The 21,838-nt window shown below is 47.5% G+C and overlaps 1 protein-coding gene across 1 annotated transcript in view; it reads left to right on the forward strand.

Moving 5' to 3' along the window:
• Positions 1–21,838, forward strand: part of PSMD12 (proteasome 26S subunit, non-ATPase 12) — a 181,876-nt gene that overhangs the window by 12,890 nt on the left and 147,148 nt on the right. Inside the window, exon 2 of the mRNA XM_085617265.1 lies at positions 21,015–21,074. Within this exon, the coding sequence (XP_085473391.1) occupies positions 21,015–21,074 (60 nt within the window). The remainder of the gene's footprint in view (positions 1–21,014; positions 21,075–21,838) is intronic.

Below are 21,838 nucleotides of genomic sequence, written 5' to 3' on the forward strand. Positions count from 1 at the left end.
TTGGACTATGCTAATGCGCTGTATGTGGGGATCCCAGCCTATTTACTCAACAAACTTCAAGTGGTGCAGAATGCGGCGGTCCACATTCTGGGTGGGATCCCGCCTAGGGACAGTGTGCGAGGTTATCTTCGCTCCCTTCACTGGCTCCCGCTGAGGGCGCGAGTGATGTTTAAATCTCACTATTGCCCATCGGGCACTGCATGGTCTAGGGCCGTGCTATTTGCAGAAACGGTTCTCCTTTTATGTCCCAGGGAGGATACTGCGCTCTTCGGTCCTCAGGCTGGCGAAGGGCCCTTGTTTCCATCGACACAGATTAGGAAGTGCCTCCTTGGCCGTTCTTGCGGCCCGAGCGTGGAATGCGCTTCCACTGATACTGGTTTTTAAAAAATTGTTCAAAACCCATCTTTTTGTTTAAAGTCAGGTTATGCTTTGTTATTCTCTATGCTCGCGCCAGGACACCCCTAGGAGTAGCTGTGCGCGTTAGAAATTCAGATAACATAACATAACAATGGAGCAGTACCATTAGCTTCTTATGTGAGTACTGGTGGAGCCCACGCAGCCGAGTTCTTTTTGGCCAGCACCGGGGGACCACCGCCCCCAAGAGACTATTTTCCCCTTGTATTTGCTTCTGCTTTGTTTTCACGGTAAAGTCATTCCCTGGCATTATTTCCAGTAAACGCCATGCTAGATATTCTGTAAGTTATTCATGGCCTGTCCTCCACCTCATTTGAATGTCTATTTGAGGACTATTGTACCTCTTTCCTCTGTCAATGCCCCACTCATATTTATTTAACTCTTGTCGAGGACCGTTTTTTCCAGTTTTTTCTTTATTTCTTATGTCAGCTTAACTATAGCCCAACTGTATAGCCGTAAGCTCTTAATGTCGCTGAGGATCATGTGGCTATTTGAAAATAATCCTCCACCCGGCTGCGATCCAGTACTCGACTAAGGACCTATCTGGACCACGGTTCTCTCAAAAGCCCTGGTTATTGCAGTTGTTCCCATTCTGGTTCGATTCAATACTTTTGATAGTTATCTGGTATAATGACAGAATATTCAGAATTAAATAAAGAATAGATCTGATATTCCCTGCCAAATATACATAATTTGAATGCTTTTTCTCCTTTTCCTCTGCTTCTTTTCTCCCATTCCCCTTGTCTCCCCCCTTTTTTTTCTGATACTTGCTTTTATTATGCTTGTTTCATGACTGACCCATTATTAAAAACTTTCAAAAGGAATCTACTTACTCTTTAAAGAATGTACTTACCAAGATATATTACCATGAAATGTTGCATCTGTAACTTACCCATAGAGCACTTCCTCACATATTAATGGCACCTAACTATATAATATCATGGCTTCCACATTTATTCTTTCTAACTCACTGTTGATTAATGATAGCCCTAAAAAATAATTTAGAATGAAACCCGGAGTAACATCAAATATGCACCTAAAATTAGAATGCCCGCATGCAGAAACTCGCTACATTTCCTAAACTGTTATTTCGCCAGCACTGTAAAACACGCTCTTAACCTCCCAAACTAGACTCCCATCCCTCTTCTCACATCCTTGTTCTTCTCACATAGTCTTGCGCCCACTCTTTTCTCACACTTATCCTAGTCACTTTCTTTCGGGTTCTTACAATCTGTACTTTTAAATATTCTTAAATATTTTATACAGTCTCCACTCCCGAACTTCCTACACTGTGCACACGGTGGTGTCTTATATCCGGTTCCTCATATTGCATTGACTAAACTATCAAATAACATCCTTTGCAGCCTTAATAAAGCCCTGGTCCCACTGACCACTTGGGGCGAAACACGTGTCCGCTGTTGCAGTACTTACAACGTATCTCAAATAACACTCTGGAAAGAAGAGGATGTAAAAGAGAAGTCTGTTCGAGATGAAAACACAAAATGAATAATAACATTTCTATCAAAACTAACCCGAACCAAAAGGTTTTTTTTTCTTGACTACTAAATCATATGCCAATTAATGAGGAGCACATGCTCAATTCATTCCGCGTCTTCTCTCAGTCCTGCTCATAAGTCACTGTGCTTCTGGGTGCTGCAGCAAAGGGTTCCTCATACACCAGTCTCAGTTATGGCCCACTATTTGAATTCACTTACTTGTCTTGTGGTCGATGTCACTCATTTCAACACCTCCAATGTTCGTTAGTTCTCTGGTTATCTGGCTTGCAATCGGTACTTTAGGTACCGATTGCAGCTGTCCTCAACAGCCCTGCTCGGCGCCGAACCAGTTGAAAGCTTCAACTGCAGCTTCACAACTCCAGGACAACTTGCCCCTGGTTAGCAGTCTGAAGCCCCTGGATCTTGTCCCCAGCCACTGGGTCTCTGTGCTGGCTGCTCACTGTCGACCTGGCTCAGTGCCCATCCCTGTAGGTCTTGCATCTTACCTCCCACTTACTTGCAGCAGTATGGTTTAGCCTGTGATCTCTCAGATTTTCACATGTTGATGTAGTCTGTAAAGAATGGGATTTATATTGATGGTTGGGTGCAGGAGCTTAGTGGCTGGCTTAGGCTGCCATGGTAGCTGACAGTCCACCCATGCTGCATGTGGGGTCTGTACGGCTCTGGAGCGTTTCAAGATTTCTCAGAGATTAGAACTGACTATTGGGGGAAAAACTCCTGAAGGTGAATAGGGAAATTGATTTGGTGGTGAACTGCACGATTAGCATGGATGAATGTTGGGTCACACAGCATGGTTATTGAAAAGTGTCAAGTTAAACTGCTTCATTCAGTTCAGCTATGCAATTTAAACTCCTTCAATCAGAAATGACGTACAGCATGTACCCTTGTAACTTGAATACTTGCTATAGTCTGGAATGGAAGAGGCTGCCTTCTTCCATTGAGATGGACCGGCCCCATACTTCAGGTCATCTGGAAAACCATGATGGATCCTTATGGGCCAGTAGCACAATTTGTAGGCCCAAGGTGCTTCTCCTGGGATTGATGCCCCGATGCAAGGCTTAGAAGTCAATCTGCAGGTTTATTGATCTAGCCTTCCTGATGTCCAAATGATCCATAGCCATGAGCTGGCAATGTCTCCATGCACCCAGCATGGCCTGGGATGTTGAAGCTCCATAATTTAGCTACGTCTGAAAAGAACACCTATATTTCTGAATGCAGGATGATGGAAAATGACATGGTATGCAGACTCCTTTCCTCAGCCTTACCCTGATGTGTTCCCATAGGCTGTTTTGATTGTAGTGATGTCCTTCCGGCATGCTGATAGAATAATGGCGGGATGGGTCTTGATATGGTTTGCAATTATTTCATGATTGTGTGTACTGTGGATATTCGATGGTCCCAAGGAGGCTCGTCTTTTGATTGATTTATTTTTGCTGCTGTGTTGACTTGCTATTAACACCATACTTGTATAATTATTGAATTCTTGTCACTCATGGCCACACCCGATGGCTCATTCAGATTGTTTGTTTAGTGGAAGATTGTTGTTCATGTCTATCCTAATTGTGTGATTAACATTTGAATTTTATGAAAATCATAAAAAAAAAGCCTGAACACACATTTTCAGGACTTTTGGCTCAACATGTATTCCAGGCCTGTCTTTCGACTGCACATATCACCGCAATGCCATAACAAATGGGCTTAAGTCTGATCTAATGATGTCTGATTAACTATAGGTGATGGGAGACCTGAGTAGCACCCATGCCTTGAACAGTGGGAAGAGTGCATGGCATTCAGATCTCAGGAGCTTTGTTGGAAGAGGAGTGGAAAGAGGCCCTTATTGCGTTGAGAGGTTGCTATCTCCACTATGCTCACAAGGATTCTATACAGTAACATGCACAAACTGTACTCAACCAGAGTTCACCTGTGGCACATGCAACCGGCTCAATCGCTGATTTTGCCTCGTCTATCAAAACATGAAGATAAACGTCTTGCATACGGTATGGAGATGAACAGATATCCATACTCAAGTTGGAAATGGCAGGAGTCCTCTCTGCTCTGTTAGAATGGATGTTTACCCTGACTCTGAAATTGTCACTGTTGGGGACAGTGGATGGCCAGACTTCTCCCATCCGATGAAAGCCTTGATTAAGTAGGAAGGCCTCAGAACTGGTGTGTGGGAGTGGTATCATCAGTGAGACTATATTTTGGGGAAATAAATTAGTGCATGGTAATGAGACCACAGTTTGTCATACCAGGAAGTGTCCTTTTAAATTTATTTATTATTTATTTATTTTATTTGTAAACTTTTCCTTACCGCGGACTAGACCTTGGAAGGGTATCGGAGCGCTTTACAAAAGTTGCAACACGTAGAAGTTAAATACAAATAGCTACAAAGAGAGAGTGAGGAGTAGAGGGCAGATTTGATGTCTAAGAATCTTAGAGGTCCAAGGAGATTCAGGAGTGTAAAAGTCAATGGTCCTGATGATCGAGTGTAGGTTCTGTTTGGCAAGCAAGTTAAGTGAGGTGGTTGGGTAGAAAGTTGCTCATTAAAAGCAGTTTGACTTCATTTTTGAAGGAGGTGTTCGAAGGGTTCATTCTAATTTAAGGGGGCAGGGCATTCCAGATTGTGTGCTAGGCCAGAGAAAGTTCGATTGTATGTTTTGTCAGAATTTTTGTGGTTTCAGTAGCCAGATGCTGGAGCTTCTCGAGGCTCTGCCACCGCCTGATAGTTCCAATTTATCTGCTAGATACTTTGGTGTGCCAAAGTGCAGGGCTTTTTGTGTCATACATGTGATTTTTAGCTGTGATCTTGCCTCGAAAGACAGCCAGTTCAGTGCCTTTAGATCAGGGGTGATGTGGTTGTTCCTTTTGGAGCTGGTGACCAGTCTTATGGCTGCGTTGAGTAAGGCTTTTAGTAGAACTAGGCTGGATCTTTGCAGACCACATATGGTTGTATTCCCATAGTCTAGTCTTGTATTACTAGGAATTGTACTGCTGATTTGAGGTCGTCTATGAGAAGGAAGAGTTTTAGTTTTCTGATGATGTTCATGTGGAAGTTTGCTCCTCTGGTGGCTGCACTGATGTGTTCCTGCATGTTGAGATCTTTGTCAATTGTTATTCCTAGAGATTTTGCAGAGTTTATGATGTGTTGCTTTCAGTCGAAGGCTGTTTAGATGTTTCATCCAGTCTTCTTTGTTACTTGTCCTCGCGGAGGGGTAGTTGGGAGGAATTCGGTTTTGAGCGCGTTGAGTTTAAGGTAGTTTCTGATTAGCCAGTTGTGTGGTTTTTTCAGAGTTTTATTGAGTGAGCGGATATCCTCAGGTAATGAATTTTTAGGTATAGTTTGATGTCATCAGCATATATGTGGTAAGGAACATTGGAGAGTTTCAGAATTTCGGTTAAGGGCTCCATGAATGGATTGAAGACGGTAGGTGAAAGGAAGGAGCCTTGAGGTACTCCTAAGGTGACCACCGTGGAGGTCAACATCGATTGGTTGAGCTTGATTCTTTGTGTTCATCTGTCTAAGGAGACAAACCATTTTAGGACAGTCCCAGATATCCCCATTCTGTGTTCAAGTAAGTCTAGGAGACTGTAGTGTTTGACCGTATCAAAGGCTTGGGATTGGTCTAGGAGGATTAGGAGGCTGGATTCGTTTTGGTCTAGTATTCTGAGGGCGTCGTCCATGACGTGTGTCATGGCAGTGTCTATGCTGTGGTCCTGACGGAAGCCAGATTAGAGCTGGTCAATGAGGTGGAATTGGTCTATGTGGTTACATAGTTGGGAATGGACACCTTTCTCTAGTAGTTTTTCTGGGGTAGGAATAGTGGAGATTGGACGGTAGTTATCTGGGATAGTGTGATCAGCTGTATTTAAAAAAAAAAAAAAAAATAATAATTTTTTAGAATGGGGGTTACTGACCTGTTTTTAGGCAGCTCGGAAGATTTTCCATTAGGAGGCATTCACAATCTTTGTTCAGAGTGGGATTAGAGCGGTTTTGATTTCATTGAAGATATTGGCTGGAAGGGGGTCGCGGAAGTGGTTAGATGGTTTAAGTGTTGTTAAGATCTTGAGAATTTGATTTTCGTTAAGAGATTTGAAGGTGTTCCAGGTCGTTTTGTTTTTGAGGGGGAGTTTGTTTTGGTTAGTGGTTTGTATAGACTGGGGGGTAGGGTGAAGAATTTTTTTGAGGTGGTCATTTGCTGTTCAGAGTTCATTCTCTATTTTTACACTTTTCATGGAAGTGGGAGGCAAATATGTTGCAGTTTGGTTGTGAGTTTGTTCCGAACGTGGAAGCGTTGGTTTGTTGAGCGGATTGTTGCTTGATAATTTCGAAGAGTTTCCTTGGTCGGTCTTGTTTGTTTGTTTTTTGTTTTGTTTGCTTTTTTGCCTCATTTAGTTGCGCTTTGAAGAAATTTGCTTTTGAGAGTCTGATGTGCTTGTTGTAGGTGCTTCTTTGAGATCTCAATTGCTTAAGGTGCTCAAGCGATGGTGTGGATCTCCATGTCTGTTCAGCTAGTCTCAGGTTGCTTCTTTGGTCATTTAGGCACCCATTGAACCATGGTTTGGAGTCTTTTGAGACGGTTCTTTTTAACTGAAAGGGTGCAACTGAGTCAAGAATGTTTGTCATCGAGTTGTTGTAGTAGTTAGTGAGGTTAAGGACCTTTGTCATGTCTACTGACGTTAATAGAATGGTGTTGCTGAGACCGGTTAGACCATGGAGGTTGATTTCACGGGTGTTCCTTTTCCATTGTTTGGGTTTCTTAAGTTGGTGTTTTATGTGTTTTTGTTGGTTCGATTTTTGTTGGTTCGGTTATGAGGAAGGTGATGTAGTGGTGATCTGTCCAGTCAGAGGGGATGATCGATTCTAGTTTGATGGAATTTGGTCTAGCAGTGATCAGGTCCAGTATTAAACCCTGGGTTGTGAGTTGGGCTGTAACATATTTGGACCAGGATAAGGACAGTGAGGAAGGTTTTAAGGCTATTGACTGAGGGGTCGTTGTGATCGCTCCAGTGGAGGTTGAAGTTTCCAAGGAAGCAGTGTTGTCCTGTGTTGAGGAAATGGTCTCCGTGATTTGTTCGATGAGATGGTCTCCATGATTTGTTCGATGAATGAGTGCTTGTTGCCCGGAGAGTGGTAAATCAGGTGTAGTTTGCATAGGGGATTGTTATTGTTCATAATATTCATGCTTGGGTATTCGCAGGAGGGGTGGTCAGTGGTTTGAGATTGGTTTACCTTGAGGTTAGTGCGATGTATACAGGCTATGCCACTCCCTTTATCTTTTTGGTCTATCTGCCCTTATGATGTCATAGCCTGGAGGGATTAGAATGTCAAGTATGGGTGTAGTATCTGTCTTGAGCCATGTTTCGGTTAAGAGATTCAGGTCAAGATTATTCGTAATAATAAGGTCTGCTATGTTGTCTGCATGTTTTACAGCTGACCTGCAGTTTAGGAGCATACACTTCAAGTGAGGTTTGTTGTTTGTTGAGGTGGTCTCCGTCAGGGGTATTGTTTGAGGTAGGCCTTGTTTATCTCTCTCAAGTTTGGTCTTTGTTCTCTGTATGGATTCGATGCAATTGTTGAGATGGGTTTCAGATTATGTTGGAAATCCTGATGTTTTGTCTCGTATGTGATGAGAAGGGCTTGGATGTCCTTTTCAGAGAAGGGATTCTTGGTCCTGGCTGGCCTAGACATGAGGTTGGGGTAGGGTGTGGAGCGCAGTTTTGTGGCCAGGGGTGGGTGTAAAGGGGTGGACCTGCTTAGAGTGATACTTGGGAGGTGGGAGTGGTGTGAGTTGTTAGTGTGTAGTGGTCTGAGTTGTTAGTGTGTAGTGGTCTATAATTCTCCTGTAGCTTTGAGGGTCCTCTGTTGTGCGAGATATCCAATGTTATGTTCGTTGGGTTCAGTAGGTCAGCTTTGAATAGCTGGAAGGCCTTTGAGTCTGGCTTCAATCTCTGCATAGTGGTCGGAGGGCGGGGTTTTGGGTGGGGGGGGGTGCTGAGATGTCTGTTACGTCTGAGTTACTTTGTTGTGTAGGTCTATTGGAGGTTGAGGGGGAGGTGTTAGTGTGTTGGTTCTTTTGGGCTTATAATTAGGGCGTGTATGCGGGGAGGTGGTGGTCGATACATTTTTGTCGACTTGACGTGCTGTGGTCCTTCTCAAAGTGGTGGTCGAGCAAGGATTGGTATGGTGAGATAGGGTTGCCATGACACAATCAGGTGGGGTGGTTGGGTTGGTAAAGTGTGGTATGGTTGGTGAGGTCGTGCAAGAAGGTGAGAGGTGTGGACTGTCTATGCTGGTAGTGTTATGAGGGGAGGGGTCGGTCTTATCATTACTGCAAGTTAACTGTTGGAAGGTAGAGAGGAGGTCAGTCCGGGAGGGTGGTTGGGATGGTACAGTGTGGTGTGGTTGGTGAGGTCGTACAAGAAGGTGAGAGGTGTGGATTGTCTATGTAGGTAGTGTTGTGGGGTGGGGGGGTCTGGCTTATCGTTGTTATGGGCCTTCTGTTTGAGCATAGGGGAGAAGTCATTGAAAAGGTCGAGATGGTGATCAGATGACTGTATGAGAATGATCTCATTGTTAAATGAATATTGTGAGTTTTGCTTTAAGGGCGGTGGAGGGGGTTATTGAGAGTCTAAGGCTGTGTGCCGTTTTTCTGGATGTGACGATAGATCGCATTGAATAGAGGGTTATTCTCCATTGGACTCTTTTTTTTTTTTTTTTTTTTTTTTTTTTTTTTTTTTTTTTTGTGTGTGAAAAATATGAGTACTAGTTATGGATCCTTTAGATGTGCAGAAATATGGGTTGGATAGGAGTGTTTCTGGATTCGATTTGAGAAGACGATGTTTGAGGGTTTTGGCAGCTTTTTTAGTTCGATTAGGTGGGTATTTGATTATGAATGTGTTGTGGCTATCTGGTACTAAGGAGATGTTCAGTGAGGTAGGTCATTCGGGGTCCATGTCTGAAGTGAGCGAATAATGATCCTCTGCGTGTTATGCCTGTCGTGTATTAAGAGGGTTGATTGAGTCTAGTGATAGCTGTAGGACTGTTGAGTAGGTGGGTGTTTGTGGAAGATGACAAGAACATAACCTCTGTAAGGTAGGTGGGTGTTAGGGGAGTCAGAGCAGGCAGCAGGGGTAGTATGCACTAAGCTAGAGACTCTAATTCTGATGTGAGCCCTCCTATTTTAGGGGGAGGTGAACGCTTACGGGCGGTGTCAGCTATTGGAGTTCCCCGATGGTTCATGCTTTAGAATAGGATGTGCTTGCTTTCTATATTGAGTCTGTGTTCCTTCCTTGATGGGGTAGAGGTTTCATTATTGATTGTGGGGTGGGGCCTCCATGCCAGCAGTAGCCTTGAAGGATTGGGGTTGGTCAGTTAGACAGGGTTAATCTAAATGTTGTTGTTTATCAGCCTCCACTTTAAAGTCCGGCATGGTCCGAGGAATAGCTAGGGTTGGGGCTAGTTTAAAGTAGTTGAGTAGAGTTGGGTATAGTATATGAAACAAAATTGTCCATCAAATATAGTTGCAATAGGAGGTGGTAGCAGGTTGTCTGTGCAGAGGTCGTAGGTCGGGTCAGATTTGCGAGTTTCGATGTCTGGTCTCCATTTTGGGCCCAGGCATATTCATGTGCAAAGTGCCAATTCAGTGTGGGTGAGGTAGTTCTAGCAGGGTATTTCGAAGTGATCAGAGTGCTGCTGTAGCACGAAAAAGGGCTATAAGAGTGCAGCATGTATGTCAGGGTTAATGATGCAGGGGTTGAGCGTCTGCTGCCATCTTTAGTCCAGGCATTAGGTAAAGAGCTTTGGTAGAGTTGGGAGGAAATGATAAATGGCCAGGATAGTTATAGGTTATTTAAGCGTGTTCAATCATTGCAGCGACAATACGAGGGGCTGAGAGATTGCATCTGCCGGATTGCGTTGTGTTTATAAATGCGGGGGTTAAGCATTGGCCGCCAACTTTAGTCCAGGCAACGCTTGGTGAGGCATTCATTTTGTTAATTGTCCAGGTAAAGTCAGGTTAGGGCATGAGTAAACTCCGCCTAAGCACTCACTGCATAAAGGATGGTCATGTTAGCCTTCGGTGAAGCTATCTTAGGGTGTATTGCTTATAAATGTGTGGGGGGGGGGGGTTAACGCGTTGGCCGCCATCTTTGGTCCAGGCAACGCTTTGTGGGGCATTAATTTTGTTAAATGTCAAGGTAAGGTCAGGTGAGGTGTAAGCGCCGCCTAAGCACTCACCGCATAAAGGATGGACTTGTTAACCTTCGGTAAAGCCATCTTAGGGTGGGTTTGCCGGTCCCTGCATTTAATGTTATCTGCCATCTTGCATCTCAATTCTTTCTCTTTGGCACTTCTGTGTAGTCAGGACGTCGACCACTCGGTGCCCACAATAAACTATCTTCCTTCCGTGGATCCTGCTCCCAGGGTGCTGTGTGGGAAGGCGGCTGGTCCTTTCTAGGAATGTAGCACTAGTCTCACGGCATCGGGTCCAGTCGAGCATGAGGTCCGAGATGGTGACTGGAGCGGTGTCAGGTAGGCTAGATAATTTAATTGACGCCGTCAATGATTTGGGAAGCCCCGGGAACCTGTAATTATTTCATATTTATTTTACTGCAAGCTTGTAGCACTTGATTTACGTTTGTTAACCTTCACAGAAGATGTTTACATACCTGTTTAGGTAGACTCTTAAACAAGGAATCGAGCATCTGCATGGTTTCCATTTATTTCTCCAGACTGAGCGTAATAGAAAGAAGTCTGCGAGCTCACCATGTTGCTTGACCCACAAGTAAAGCAAGACTTATCTAGCTACACAAAGATGAAGACTGTGCATGCATGGAGTAAGTGATGTGATTCTGCTGAATGTATCATGAGGATCAGCTTGACTGTGTGATTGAGAGGACATCTCAAAGAAGAGATAATGCGCAGAAATCATAACTTCTGACAGCTGAATGTGAGAAGCAAGTACTAAGCGGAATTGAGGAGCTGCTCCATTGCCTCCAAGACTTATGATCTGTGAGTCTGCTGTCTCAATCCCACCCCACCCTTTCAGGTACCATTATTTGCCTCCTACGTAGTTCCCAAAGATCAAGGAGGCAGTTAGTCTGCGTACAGAGATATAGTTGAATCCGGAACTAATCTAACCATCCTATCACTAGTTGAAGTCATGACTATCCTTTTTTTCATTCAGACCAGTATCTGTTGCTGCTAGTGACTTTCTTTGGGTGCCTCCTTGCAACCAGAACATTTTGGCTCGTAGATTTCAAAATTCAAGCCCTATAACTTTAAAAAGTCTCCTAGTTAGTGTACTACAATTAGCATACTAATTTTCCATCCGTAGCCATTTATAAGATGGTGTAGTTGGTCATTTATCTGTAGTAGTAAAACCTGTTTAATAAAAGTTTTTTTCGGTCATGCTTATACAGCTCACGCAGTGTCTCTCGGAGACGTGTTGTATCTACTCTGTGGCCTTACAACTCGTCCATCACTTTCGATTTGTTGCTGCATGTCCTTAACAAAGGCTTGTTTCTCTGTGGTCAGTGTTTATGTCCCTCTTTTTTGTGTGTCGACCTTCCCCATGGAGCATGACCCTATTACTTATAGTCTTGCCGTTTTGTGTATGTAGGTTTGTTTAAGCGCTCTATTTTTTTAGGTCTCGCTGAACCAGCGCATGCACTGCTCTGCGAGACATTTAGTGTGTGGGTTTTCGAAGTGCTGCCACAGGTTTGGTGGCCTCAAGCTTGCATGCACGCGAGCACGCACGCGCTCAGCCACCATCTGTCTTTCCTCCGTCACACAACTCCCGCTTCTCCCCCACCAATGTCGCGGGCCGCGCGGCCATGTCACTTTCACGGCCGATGCTTGTTTAATGCTTTTCTTTGACCTGTAATTGTAATCATCTGTATTGTAGTTCACCTCCTGTTCAAATCAAGAGTCTTTAAACTCTCCATTGTAGAATACTTTTTGAAACTGGTCTACTTCAATTTCCACCAGCAAGTGTCCCATCCTCCTCCCCAAACCAAATTACAGTTCGAACATCCTTCTATTCTTAAATTCAATCGGCTCTTCAAGCTTTTTTGGCAGAGCAGAATATGGTTTGGGCTCGTAATGCCATGCGCAACTACACCTCACTAAGCTCCTCGCTGCACTACCTAACTTCTTCCCTCTTTTATTAAAATATGTGATATTTGTTCTGTCATAAATTGCAACAATTTTGGAGCAATAAAACAAACTTTACATATTTTCAATTGAATTCATGTCCCCGCCACCCCCTCCCACCCCCTCCCACAATGCAACCCGAGTGATATTCAAACCTAGCAGCAAAGACAATTCACATGTGGACAAGGTCAAAACTATAGGTCATGCCCTTTCTCCTAACAGCAGGGCAGACTGCAAATCAGGTATCTGGGTTGGGTTTGGTGCCATAGGTGCTGTGAGGTGGGCCCCTGAGGTCGTTTGAGCAGTTATTCTAGTTACACAAGACTCTGCTAACCTAGATTGTATCCGTTGGCAGTAGTTCCCTCACAGTCATTTGCCCCCTGGTTTTTGACATTCCTTAGCATTGCTGTACAGTAGCCATACTCTCCCTAGAGCCAATCTATTATAATAGTACCCATACTTAGCACACACGAAAAAAAGAAAAAAAAATGTTGATGCAAGTTTATTTACCGCGGTTAGCTGACAATCATTCAGGGTTAGCCAGCAATGTAACAATTGGAGTTAACTTGACCACTATCCTGCATGCATAAACCATTTATAGTGTGCTTGCACATCGGTTTTTGGCTTTTTTTTTTTTTATTTTTTTTTAAACCGTTTATTACAAGTCTCAAGAATATACAAGTATGGGCCTACAACCTTCCGGCCGGCCGCTAGCAATGACAGGAGCATACGACATACATTTATAAAACACGTGGTGTTGCGGAGGAGCATGCTCAGGAGGTAACGACGTCAAAAGCCACATTAGCCAGACCCCACTATACGGTTTCATTTTAAATTAAGAACAACAAAAAAAACCACACCCACAAGGCAACCCACAATCGGAAATAGCAGCACGTACTCCCCTAGAGGGGGGATCCCAACTATCCACAGGAGTCTAAAGAGGGGGAAGAAAGCAGAGCGAGGACTGGGGGAACCCAATGCCCGGTACCGGGGGAATGAGTCGGCTAAGGGGACGGGGCTGGCGAGGTATCAGGCAGCAACGGTGGTGCACAGATACCCCCGCGGTAGGCGTTCCAGGGGCCCCATACTTTCACCCATGTCCCAGGGTTACCCCTCGCCACATACACCACCTTTTCTCGAAACATGCACCAGTCCATGTGTTCTTTCCAGGCCGAGACCGTCGGGGGGCCTCTGGGATCCCCACAGTTGAGCAATATCACGCTTGGCTATCATATATCCCAGAGTCACCCACCACGTCTGCGGCGCCGAGTAATCAGTCGGTTCCCACACATTCAACAGGCATCTCCTCGCTTCAGGCAACAGCGCCACATGCGTAACCAGTCGCAGCACCTCATGTACACCACGCCAGAACCCTTCCACCTCCGGGCACTCCCACAAAATATGCAGAAAGGTCCCCAAAGCACCACACCCACGCTTACACAACCCATCTTCAGCATAGCCCATACGCAGAAGCTTTGGCCCCGTCATGTAGACCCGGTGGAGTATCTTGAGCTGGACGAAGCGAAGGCGAGCCGGTATGGCCACCTCCTTCGGGGAGGCCACCGCGGAGGTCCAGTCCTCGTCGTCCAACTCCAGCCCGTCGGCAACCCAAGCCACACGAAGGGCAGTCAACAGGCCCGAGCGGTCGTTAATCAGCTTTTTGTATATCAGTGAGATCGTGCTGTCCGGGACGTGCCCATCCAGCATTCTATCCTCCAGGGGGGAATATTCCGGGATGGAGGCAACTTCCGAAAAGACGGAGCCCAGCGCATGACGGACCTGCAAATACCGAAAGTATTCCCTGCCCTGCAACTGAAATTCCGTCTGCAGCATCTCGAACGTTTTAAATCCTCCCCTCGTCCAGAGATCCCCCACTTTACTAATGCCTATTATGTCCCACTTCTCAAAGCCCTTAGAGGTCCACAGGGAGCCCAACCGCTCAGACGCGTATAGTGGTGACGCCCGGGTCAAACGGTCCTTCCACCCCATAGCTGCATTGGCCGCGTGCCACACTTGCACCATGACACGCGTGGGGCCCGTCAGACGAGCGTCGGGCGCGCTAGAATAGAGCGCTCGATTGTAGTCGCCACCTGGCAGGAGCATCTTGTCCATTTCGAATGCCGGGTTTAAGGCGGGCCCGTATAGGCCATGGTTAATTGCAGCTAGCTGGGAGGCCCAATAGTACCGTTTAATATCCGGGAGGGCAATCCCCCCGTCATACCATGGGAGCGTCAACTTCGCCAGGGCAATACGCGGCCTCCCGTCCCAGAACAGGCGGCGTTGCAGACTCTCCACCTCACGGAAGTAGCGCGCCGGGACTAAGTCCATAGTGTTCTGCAAAGCGTACAGGAAGCGTGGCAACGACATCATCTTGAACAATGCCGCCCGGCCGAGCGGCGAAAGCGGCAGGCGCCGCCAGCGTGCGACGTCCTCCTTCAGGCGCTGGAGGGGGGGGAAGCAAGTTCCGTTCGTAGCGGGCCTCCGGGTCCAGAGTAATGAAGACACCCAGGTACCTGAACCCCCGCGAGGCGATCTGAATCGGACAGCCCCGCGGGAGGATGGGAGCCTCCCCAGAGAGCACATACACACATGATTTAGCCCAGTTGATGACAAGGCCGGAGTTGCGACCGAATGAATGTAAAACATCAACCAGTACTATTAGTGATTTACGTGGGGAGGCTAGGTACAAGAGGATGTCATCAGCGTATAGGGACACGCGGTCCTCATACTCGGGGGGGGGGGGGGGGGTCCAGCGGAGACCACGGATAGAGGGATGCCACCGCAGCCACTCCGCCAGGGGCTCCAAGGCAAGCGCAAACAGGAGCGGCGACAAGGGGCAGCCCTGTCGCGTGCCCCGGCCCAGCTCGAACGGGGCCGATACTCTTCCGTTCACCACCACCTGCGCCAATGGGCCCGAATACAACAATTTGACCCAACTGATGAACCCTGGGCCAAATCCAAACTTCGCAAGCATCGCCCAGATGTATGGCCACTCAAGCGTATCAAACGCCATGGTGGCGTCTAAGGACGCCAAAATGGCCGGTTCCCGTATGAATGGGACACGTGCGAGCACCCCATGCAAACGCCGCAGGTTAAGGGCTGTGTTGCGATGGGGAATAAAGCCGGACTGGTCCTGATGAACCAGATCGCCCACCACGCCGACCAGCCGATTGGCCAGTACCTTGGCGAGAATTTTGGGCTCCGCATTCAGTAGCGAGATAGGCCGATAGGATGTAACCCGGTCCCGAGGTCTCCCTTCCTTGTGGATCACCACGATTGTAGCCAGACGCTGGTCCAGCGGGAGGGAGCCCAGCGAGTGGGCCGCCAGGAACATTGCACGGAGGTGGGGCGCCAGTGTATCCGGTCGCAACTTGTACAACTCGCTAGGGATACCATTCGGGCCCATGGCCTTGCCAGAAGCGACCGAGCGTATGGCGAGGGCGATTTCGTCGGAGGTGGGAGCGGCGTCCAGCGACACCCTGTCCTCCCCGGAAAGGGACGGCAGCGCGATATCCCTGAGCAGGGCACGGGAATCCTCTTCAGAGCAGGAAGAGACCGGGGAATACACCTCGCGGAAATAATCCGCGAAACAGGAGACAATTTCTTCTGGCTCAGTTACACACACACACCATCCGTTTTCTCAATCAGCGGGACCACACGATTCGCTCTCTCCTTTTTGTCCAACCACGCTATCAGTTTACCAGCCTTATCACCCACATCATACAGTCGCCCCTGTTGCTCTCTACTGAGGCCCCTGGCCGCCTCCGTGACGAGGGCCCTATAGGCCGCTTGCTTGAGTTGGAGGACATGTAGTGCAGCATCCGTCACCCCACCTTCTAGATTACCCTCCAACTCGGCTATTTCAGCCTCCACCCGGGTCACCTCCTCCCGCTCGCGCCTCCGGGCGTGGGAAATAAGGGATAGGGCCTCCCCTCTGAGTACTGTCTTGAAGGCCTCCCACAGGGAGATAGCCGAAGGCACGGACCCCACATTCTCATCAAAATATCGCTGCAGGGATTTAATCAAGTCAGCGCGAATGGTGGGGTCGCGCAGGTACCAGGAATTGATTGGGACTACCCTACCCTCACCCCTCGGAAAGACATCGAAATGTAACAGGAGCGGGGAGTGATCCGAGATACCCCGTGCCAAATGGCGCACCTCTCCCACCCTCCCGACATAGGCCGCCGGGACAAGGACATAATCAAGCCGTGAGAGACTACCATGGGCCCCCGAGTGGAAAGTGTACTGCAGCTGCGTGGGAGGTTTTAAGCGCCAGCAGTCCACCAATCCCAGTGTATCCAAGAGGCCGGATAGCCACGCCTGTGCCCGGGGGAGGTCCCTAGGGGGGTGACGATCCACAGTCCCAGAAACCACCGCATTGAAATCCCCCCCCCACCACCAGAAGCCCCCCCGGAAGGCCAAGGAGGAGGCGCCCCAGGTCTGCAAAGGTGGTCGACTGCAGCCCCGGTGGGACGTATACTGACACTAAGACAACCACTTTGCCCTCCATTCTCCCCACCAAGACAGTGTAACGTCCCCTATCATCGTGGAGCACCTCATCAATTTCCAACGGGAGCGAGTTCTTTACCATGATGCCCACACCCCTTGAGCCTGACGTGAAGCCCGAGTGGGCCACTAGGCGGTAGCCACGCCGATTCATGGCACAGAAGGAATTGCCAATAAGGTGTGTCTCCTGCAGAAAGACTACATCGGGCGAGAGTCGCTTCAAAAACTGCAGGACCACACCTCGTTTGATCCTGTCCCCCAGTCCATTAACGTTCCAAGACAACAAAGTTAATTCCCTACCCCCCATCATACACAGAAGCCATCATTCGTCCCCCCGAGAGCACCTTAGAACCAACACAAAAATAAGTTTGCCTTGTGATAAAAACGAACAACACCCCATCCCTGCCCACCCACCCCAACAGAACTCCCCCCTCCCTGCACCCCTGCATGAGCCCAAACAGCCCCCCCAACGTGCAGTGTGCCTGTCGCCCCATAGATAGTTAAACTAACTAGACCCCCAGAGGAGGAGGGAGAACCCCCAAGAGACCCTACACAACCTCCATAGGAGGGGAACTTACACGAACAGACGCATGGTCAAAAGTGGCATCATTTTCGTCCCGAGCGAGGCCTATTATTAGTCCCTCAGTCCTGATCCGGCGAGCCCTCTCCCCCCACCGCTCCCCCCCCCCGCCCCCCCGATCCCGATCCCCAGGCACAGTATCCAGCCAGTCCCCGGCCGCTTCGGGACGATCAAAAAAGTGCGTGCGACCATCCACCTCCACTCGCAGCTTAGCTGGGAAAAGCATGGCGTATTTGAGGTTTAGGTCCCGAAGACGGCGTTTGACACCGAGGAAGCTCAGTCTCTGCTTCTGGACCGCTGGGGTGAAATCAGGATAAAAATTAACGTCCATATTTTCAAGTCTAACCGGTCCCTGCAGTCTGGAGGATTGCAGGATAGCGTCTCTGTCCCGAAAATTGAAAATCCGGGCAATGAGAGGTCTCGGAGGGGCTCCGACCTTAGGCCTTCCCCCGGGAACCCTGTGGGCCCTCTCCACAGCGAAAAATTTACTCAGCCCCCGTGGCTGGAGATGGGTAACAATCAGGTCTTCCACGAAGAGGTCCGCCGCCGCCTCCTCACGTCCCTCAGGCACCCCGATGATGCGGATGTTGTTCCTCCGGGCCCGACTCTCGGAGTCCTCCAGGCGGCGATCCATCAGCGCACTCGCCTGACTTAGCCGGCGCACCTCCGTTTGTAGGGCCGCCACATCTGTCGTAAGGCCCGATGCGGTGTGGGCCAAAGAATCGACTCGGTCGTTGGTTTTGGAAAGATCGGCCCTTACCAGGCCAACATCCACGAGGACCGAGTCGATCTTCTGCGCCAGTGTATCGAAACGCTGGCCCACCGAGGCCTTCATCTCGGCGATGGCGCCCATGACATCCCGCAGAGTCAGATCCGTGGGCAGATCGGGGGCATCAGTAGGGCCCTCAGGGGACCTGCGTGGCACCTCGGGAGATCCCTTCTGGAGGGTATAGCGGTCCATGCTGTTGGACTGATGGACTGCGCCACGCCGGGTCGATTTTATCTTTGCCCGGTCACCATCTTGTTTCGTGGCCATGGTCCCAGTCTCCCGGTCGCACCAGCCACGTCGTGAAGGGCAGGCAAGCCGGTTCACGGGCTCCGGGGGGGGGCCACCTCAGATCTGCGGGGTGGATCACAGCCGGCGGGCAGGCAGGGTCTCCCAGCGAGGCCACACCAACACACAAAGCCCCGCGACCCAACCTCGCAGAGACAGCAAGGGGGGTGCGAAAGTGAAAGTGCGGGGTACGCGAGTCGCCAAGCCCTGCCTGCCGCTGTTGTTCACTTTGTCACTGGATCGCCCCACAGCTCAAATCCGGGGTTCGGCGAGGAGAAGGCCGCAAACCTCAATCGGTGCTCACGCCGGTGTCCGAGGTCCGATTTGGAAGCGGGAAACGGGTGCCACCTCAGCTCAGGCTCACCAACACAGTCCCCTCATCTGGGACAGGATAATTTCAGGATAGTCGTAGGAGGTCGCGGAGGTCCTCGGGAGCCTCGCACCTACGCGGCCATCTTGGTTGCGCGCTAGGCTCCTCCGTTGGGTTTTTGGCTTTTGACCTACTTCTGGAACCTGTTACAACCATTCGTACTCCTTTGTATGTTAGAAAATTACAAAACCAACCCTACAGTTGCCAAGGATTTTAGCTCTCTTGCTGGAAATGCTGTATTCTCGCATGAATCTTCTGCCACATTACGTGTATTTTTTCTGGTTGGATTCATTACCCATGTTGTCCCGACTTTGCCAAACCTGGTTTATCTGGTGTTTCCTGTGAGTGTGTTCACTACCAAATTAGAATATCACTAAAAAGTGAGACGCAATGTGTAACGTAGGGAATCTTGCAGTCCTGACAAGTCTCGTGACCCAAGGTGGCTGTTATAGCAGACTGAAAGATGTCGACTGAAACTTAAGCATTGGCATAAGTGTTTAGCCCTGCAACGGTTGATGTTGCTGCACCAAGGGTATTGTGTTGCATAACTAAATACGTATAAGGTCCAAAAAGCGAGACCCATTGGCTATGCCAATGCTTGTTTCTTTTGTTTCTGCCCATGTTTTTTGAATGTCGGCTTTTCTTTCCTGTGTGGCCTGGTTTGCTTTTTGTTCCAAACGGTTTCACCCAATGGGAGTTCAGTGAAGATTGCCATAGTGCCAATAAACAACCCACAGCGCTAAACATAAAGAAAAGTGTCTGTTCTTGTCTGTCTTCTAAGTCGTAATGTGAACTGGCTGGCGTGGCTTAAAAATTGGTCGGGCGAAAGCATATTTTTTACTCGTGCGTCCTGCTTAGGTTATGAAGGAGTCTTAAGTGAGAGTGAGGCATATAGGTAGGAAGTGTGCTTCTCACTGCCTAGTTTTTCTATTTACCAAGAATGCCTATGAAAGATATGTGGAAACTATTTTAACTGACCTACTCCAGTTGGTGGTAGCGACGCAGTTTCTATCCGATTGAACTTTGCTGCTAGACACCGGAAATAGATTGAGTCTATTCTTTTAAAATTCAACTCCTCCCCACCCTCCGTTTCTTTTCACCCTGTCCCTCGTTCTTCTTGTTCTTCTGCCCCATCTCTTCAATCCCAACCGAAATAGTGCTGCGAAGCAGTCTGCGCTGACCTCTTTATATCGCTTTTTAAAATCCTTGTAATTTCTCCGCACCAGCCCCAGTTAGCCACCCCCTCCCATTTGCCAAAGGCAATAGCTCACCCACGGCGAGACTGATTTGGCTTTGCCAATGGTTGTTTTTATAATGTTGAGGCATTACTAGACATTAAACTTATTGAGTGGTAGATATTGTATGATTCTGAGACTTGAAGCTTCTCAAGCGCCTGCAAAATGTCTTCTGCAGTCAGTGGTCTTGCTGCATGATGCCAATTGCCTTAAGGGGACCCGTTTGACTATCTAGTTTCTAGTGCAACAGTAATGTGGACCTGGGATACCAGTGGTCAATGACCTCGTTCTCTTAGGGTAAAAACCCCAGAAACGCCGTATTGGTTCATAACCCTAGGAAAAGATAAGTGGTTTAAACGCATTTTTGATATTTCTACTTGTTACAGTCACAAATCGTACACTATAGAACAATATTTAATTTATTTCACAGTTCAGAAGCATGTCTACTGTTTCTTTGGGTATGGTCTTGCTTAATAAATACATGGAAGAAAAATTCTATGAAATAATTTCTTCCGCATCTTTGTTCTGTGAAAATGTTTTCTTTGTAAATCATAATCAAATTTGTTGGACTTAAATAATTCTGTTAATATTAGATGTTAGTTGAGAGGGCTATTTGTTCCTTAGAAAGCAAGTGTACAGTATCTGTTGTAGTTTGTACAAAATAAAGTATCACCATGCAAAGACTGTGCATAAACAAGCGGGGTCTGGTGGCTCAGTGGACTAATGCATCTACTGCAGGGGCCTGTGTTTGACATCATGGTCACAGGTTCAAATCCCGGCGGGTCCACTCAGCCTTTCATCCATCTGAGGTCACTAAAATTAGTACCATTGAGTTGGGTAACAACAAACATCTGTTATTCAGCGCCAAGATACCGGTAGTGGTGAACGTGCGCTTGACAAATACACGTCATGTTATAAACAAGAGCAACATTTTTTCCTGTAATACAATTTGAGATATGGTGTATTCTTCTATGCTAGGTTAGAGCAATTTTTGATCTTACTTTGAACATACATCCACCTATTGAATGGAATTTGCCTTAGGAGCCATTACTTTCTTTAGAAAACACTTCACATTGCATTACAGTTTGTTTTATCTCATAATATCTTATTGTATTTTAGTCATGCAGCTGGCAAATGAGTGCTGTTTATATATGGTTTACCTTGTGTTTTTATCTATTTCAGGAAGGGAGACTTCAAGAAGTAATTGAAAGTTTGCTGTCCTTGGAAAAACAGACTCGAACGGTGAGAAAAATAACTGATTGCAACTTAAATGGCAATTTTTACTTGTGAACGTTTTAACACCACAAATTTAATGCCCAAGCAAGATAGCTTGGTTAGTCAGATTGATGGTGTTGCCATCACTGTTCAGCCGCCACTCAAATGCTTTTGTTAATGTACATGGAGGCCAGCAGTACCTCTATCAAGTAAGCTAATTGTTGTCTCTTGCTTTTGCTGGTGAATGAATTGAGGTGGGTATACTGGCAATGTATTCACCAGCCCTCTTCAACAGCCGCCCAAGGTCCCTTCCTTCCTCTGTTTATTGGCTTAGTCTCCATGTCGGGCTCCTCGAGCAGAGGAGGTATGGAGTTGGGTTGGAGAAGCAAAGCAGTACTTGAAGTCTGCTTCAATGTGCTTGCTACCAAGCTTACGGAGTATCCAGGGCCTAACTAATACTGCCTGCATAACTGCTGCTTTGGTTGGTTAAGTATGGGATGTGTGCTCATGTTGGTATGTGTGTATCTGAGAGTTTGTGTGTGTGCTAACGTGCATGAACGGATGTGTCTGTGGTTGTAATTTCCCTCGTCTAATGTGGCACATTCTAACTTTGTGAGTTTCCTTACCATGGTGGTGGCTTAACCTTCAAATATTATTGGCATGTTGACCATATTTGTGGCTGTCCATGGTATGATAACACAATCATAATAGTTCCCTCTGTTGACATGATGTAGACGTTCTCGACATTGTGGCTTTCACAAGCAAAAATGTGGCTGTGGCATAATGGCTCT

Source organism: Triturus cristatus, chromosome 7, assembly GCF_964204655.1.
Source record: "Triturus cristatus chromosome 7, aTriCri1.1, whole genome shotgun sequence".
NCBI classification, from domain to species: Eukaryota; Metazoa; Chordata; class Amphibia; order Caudata; family Salamandridae; genus Triturus; species Triturus cristatus.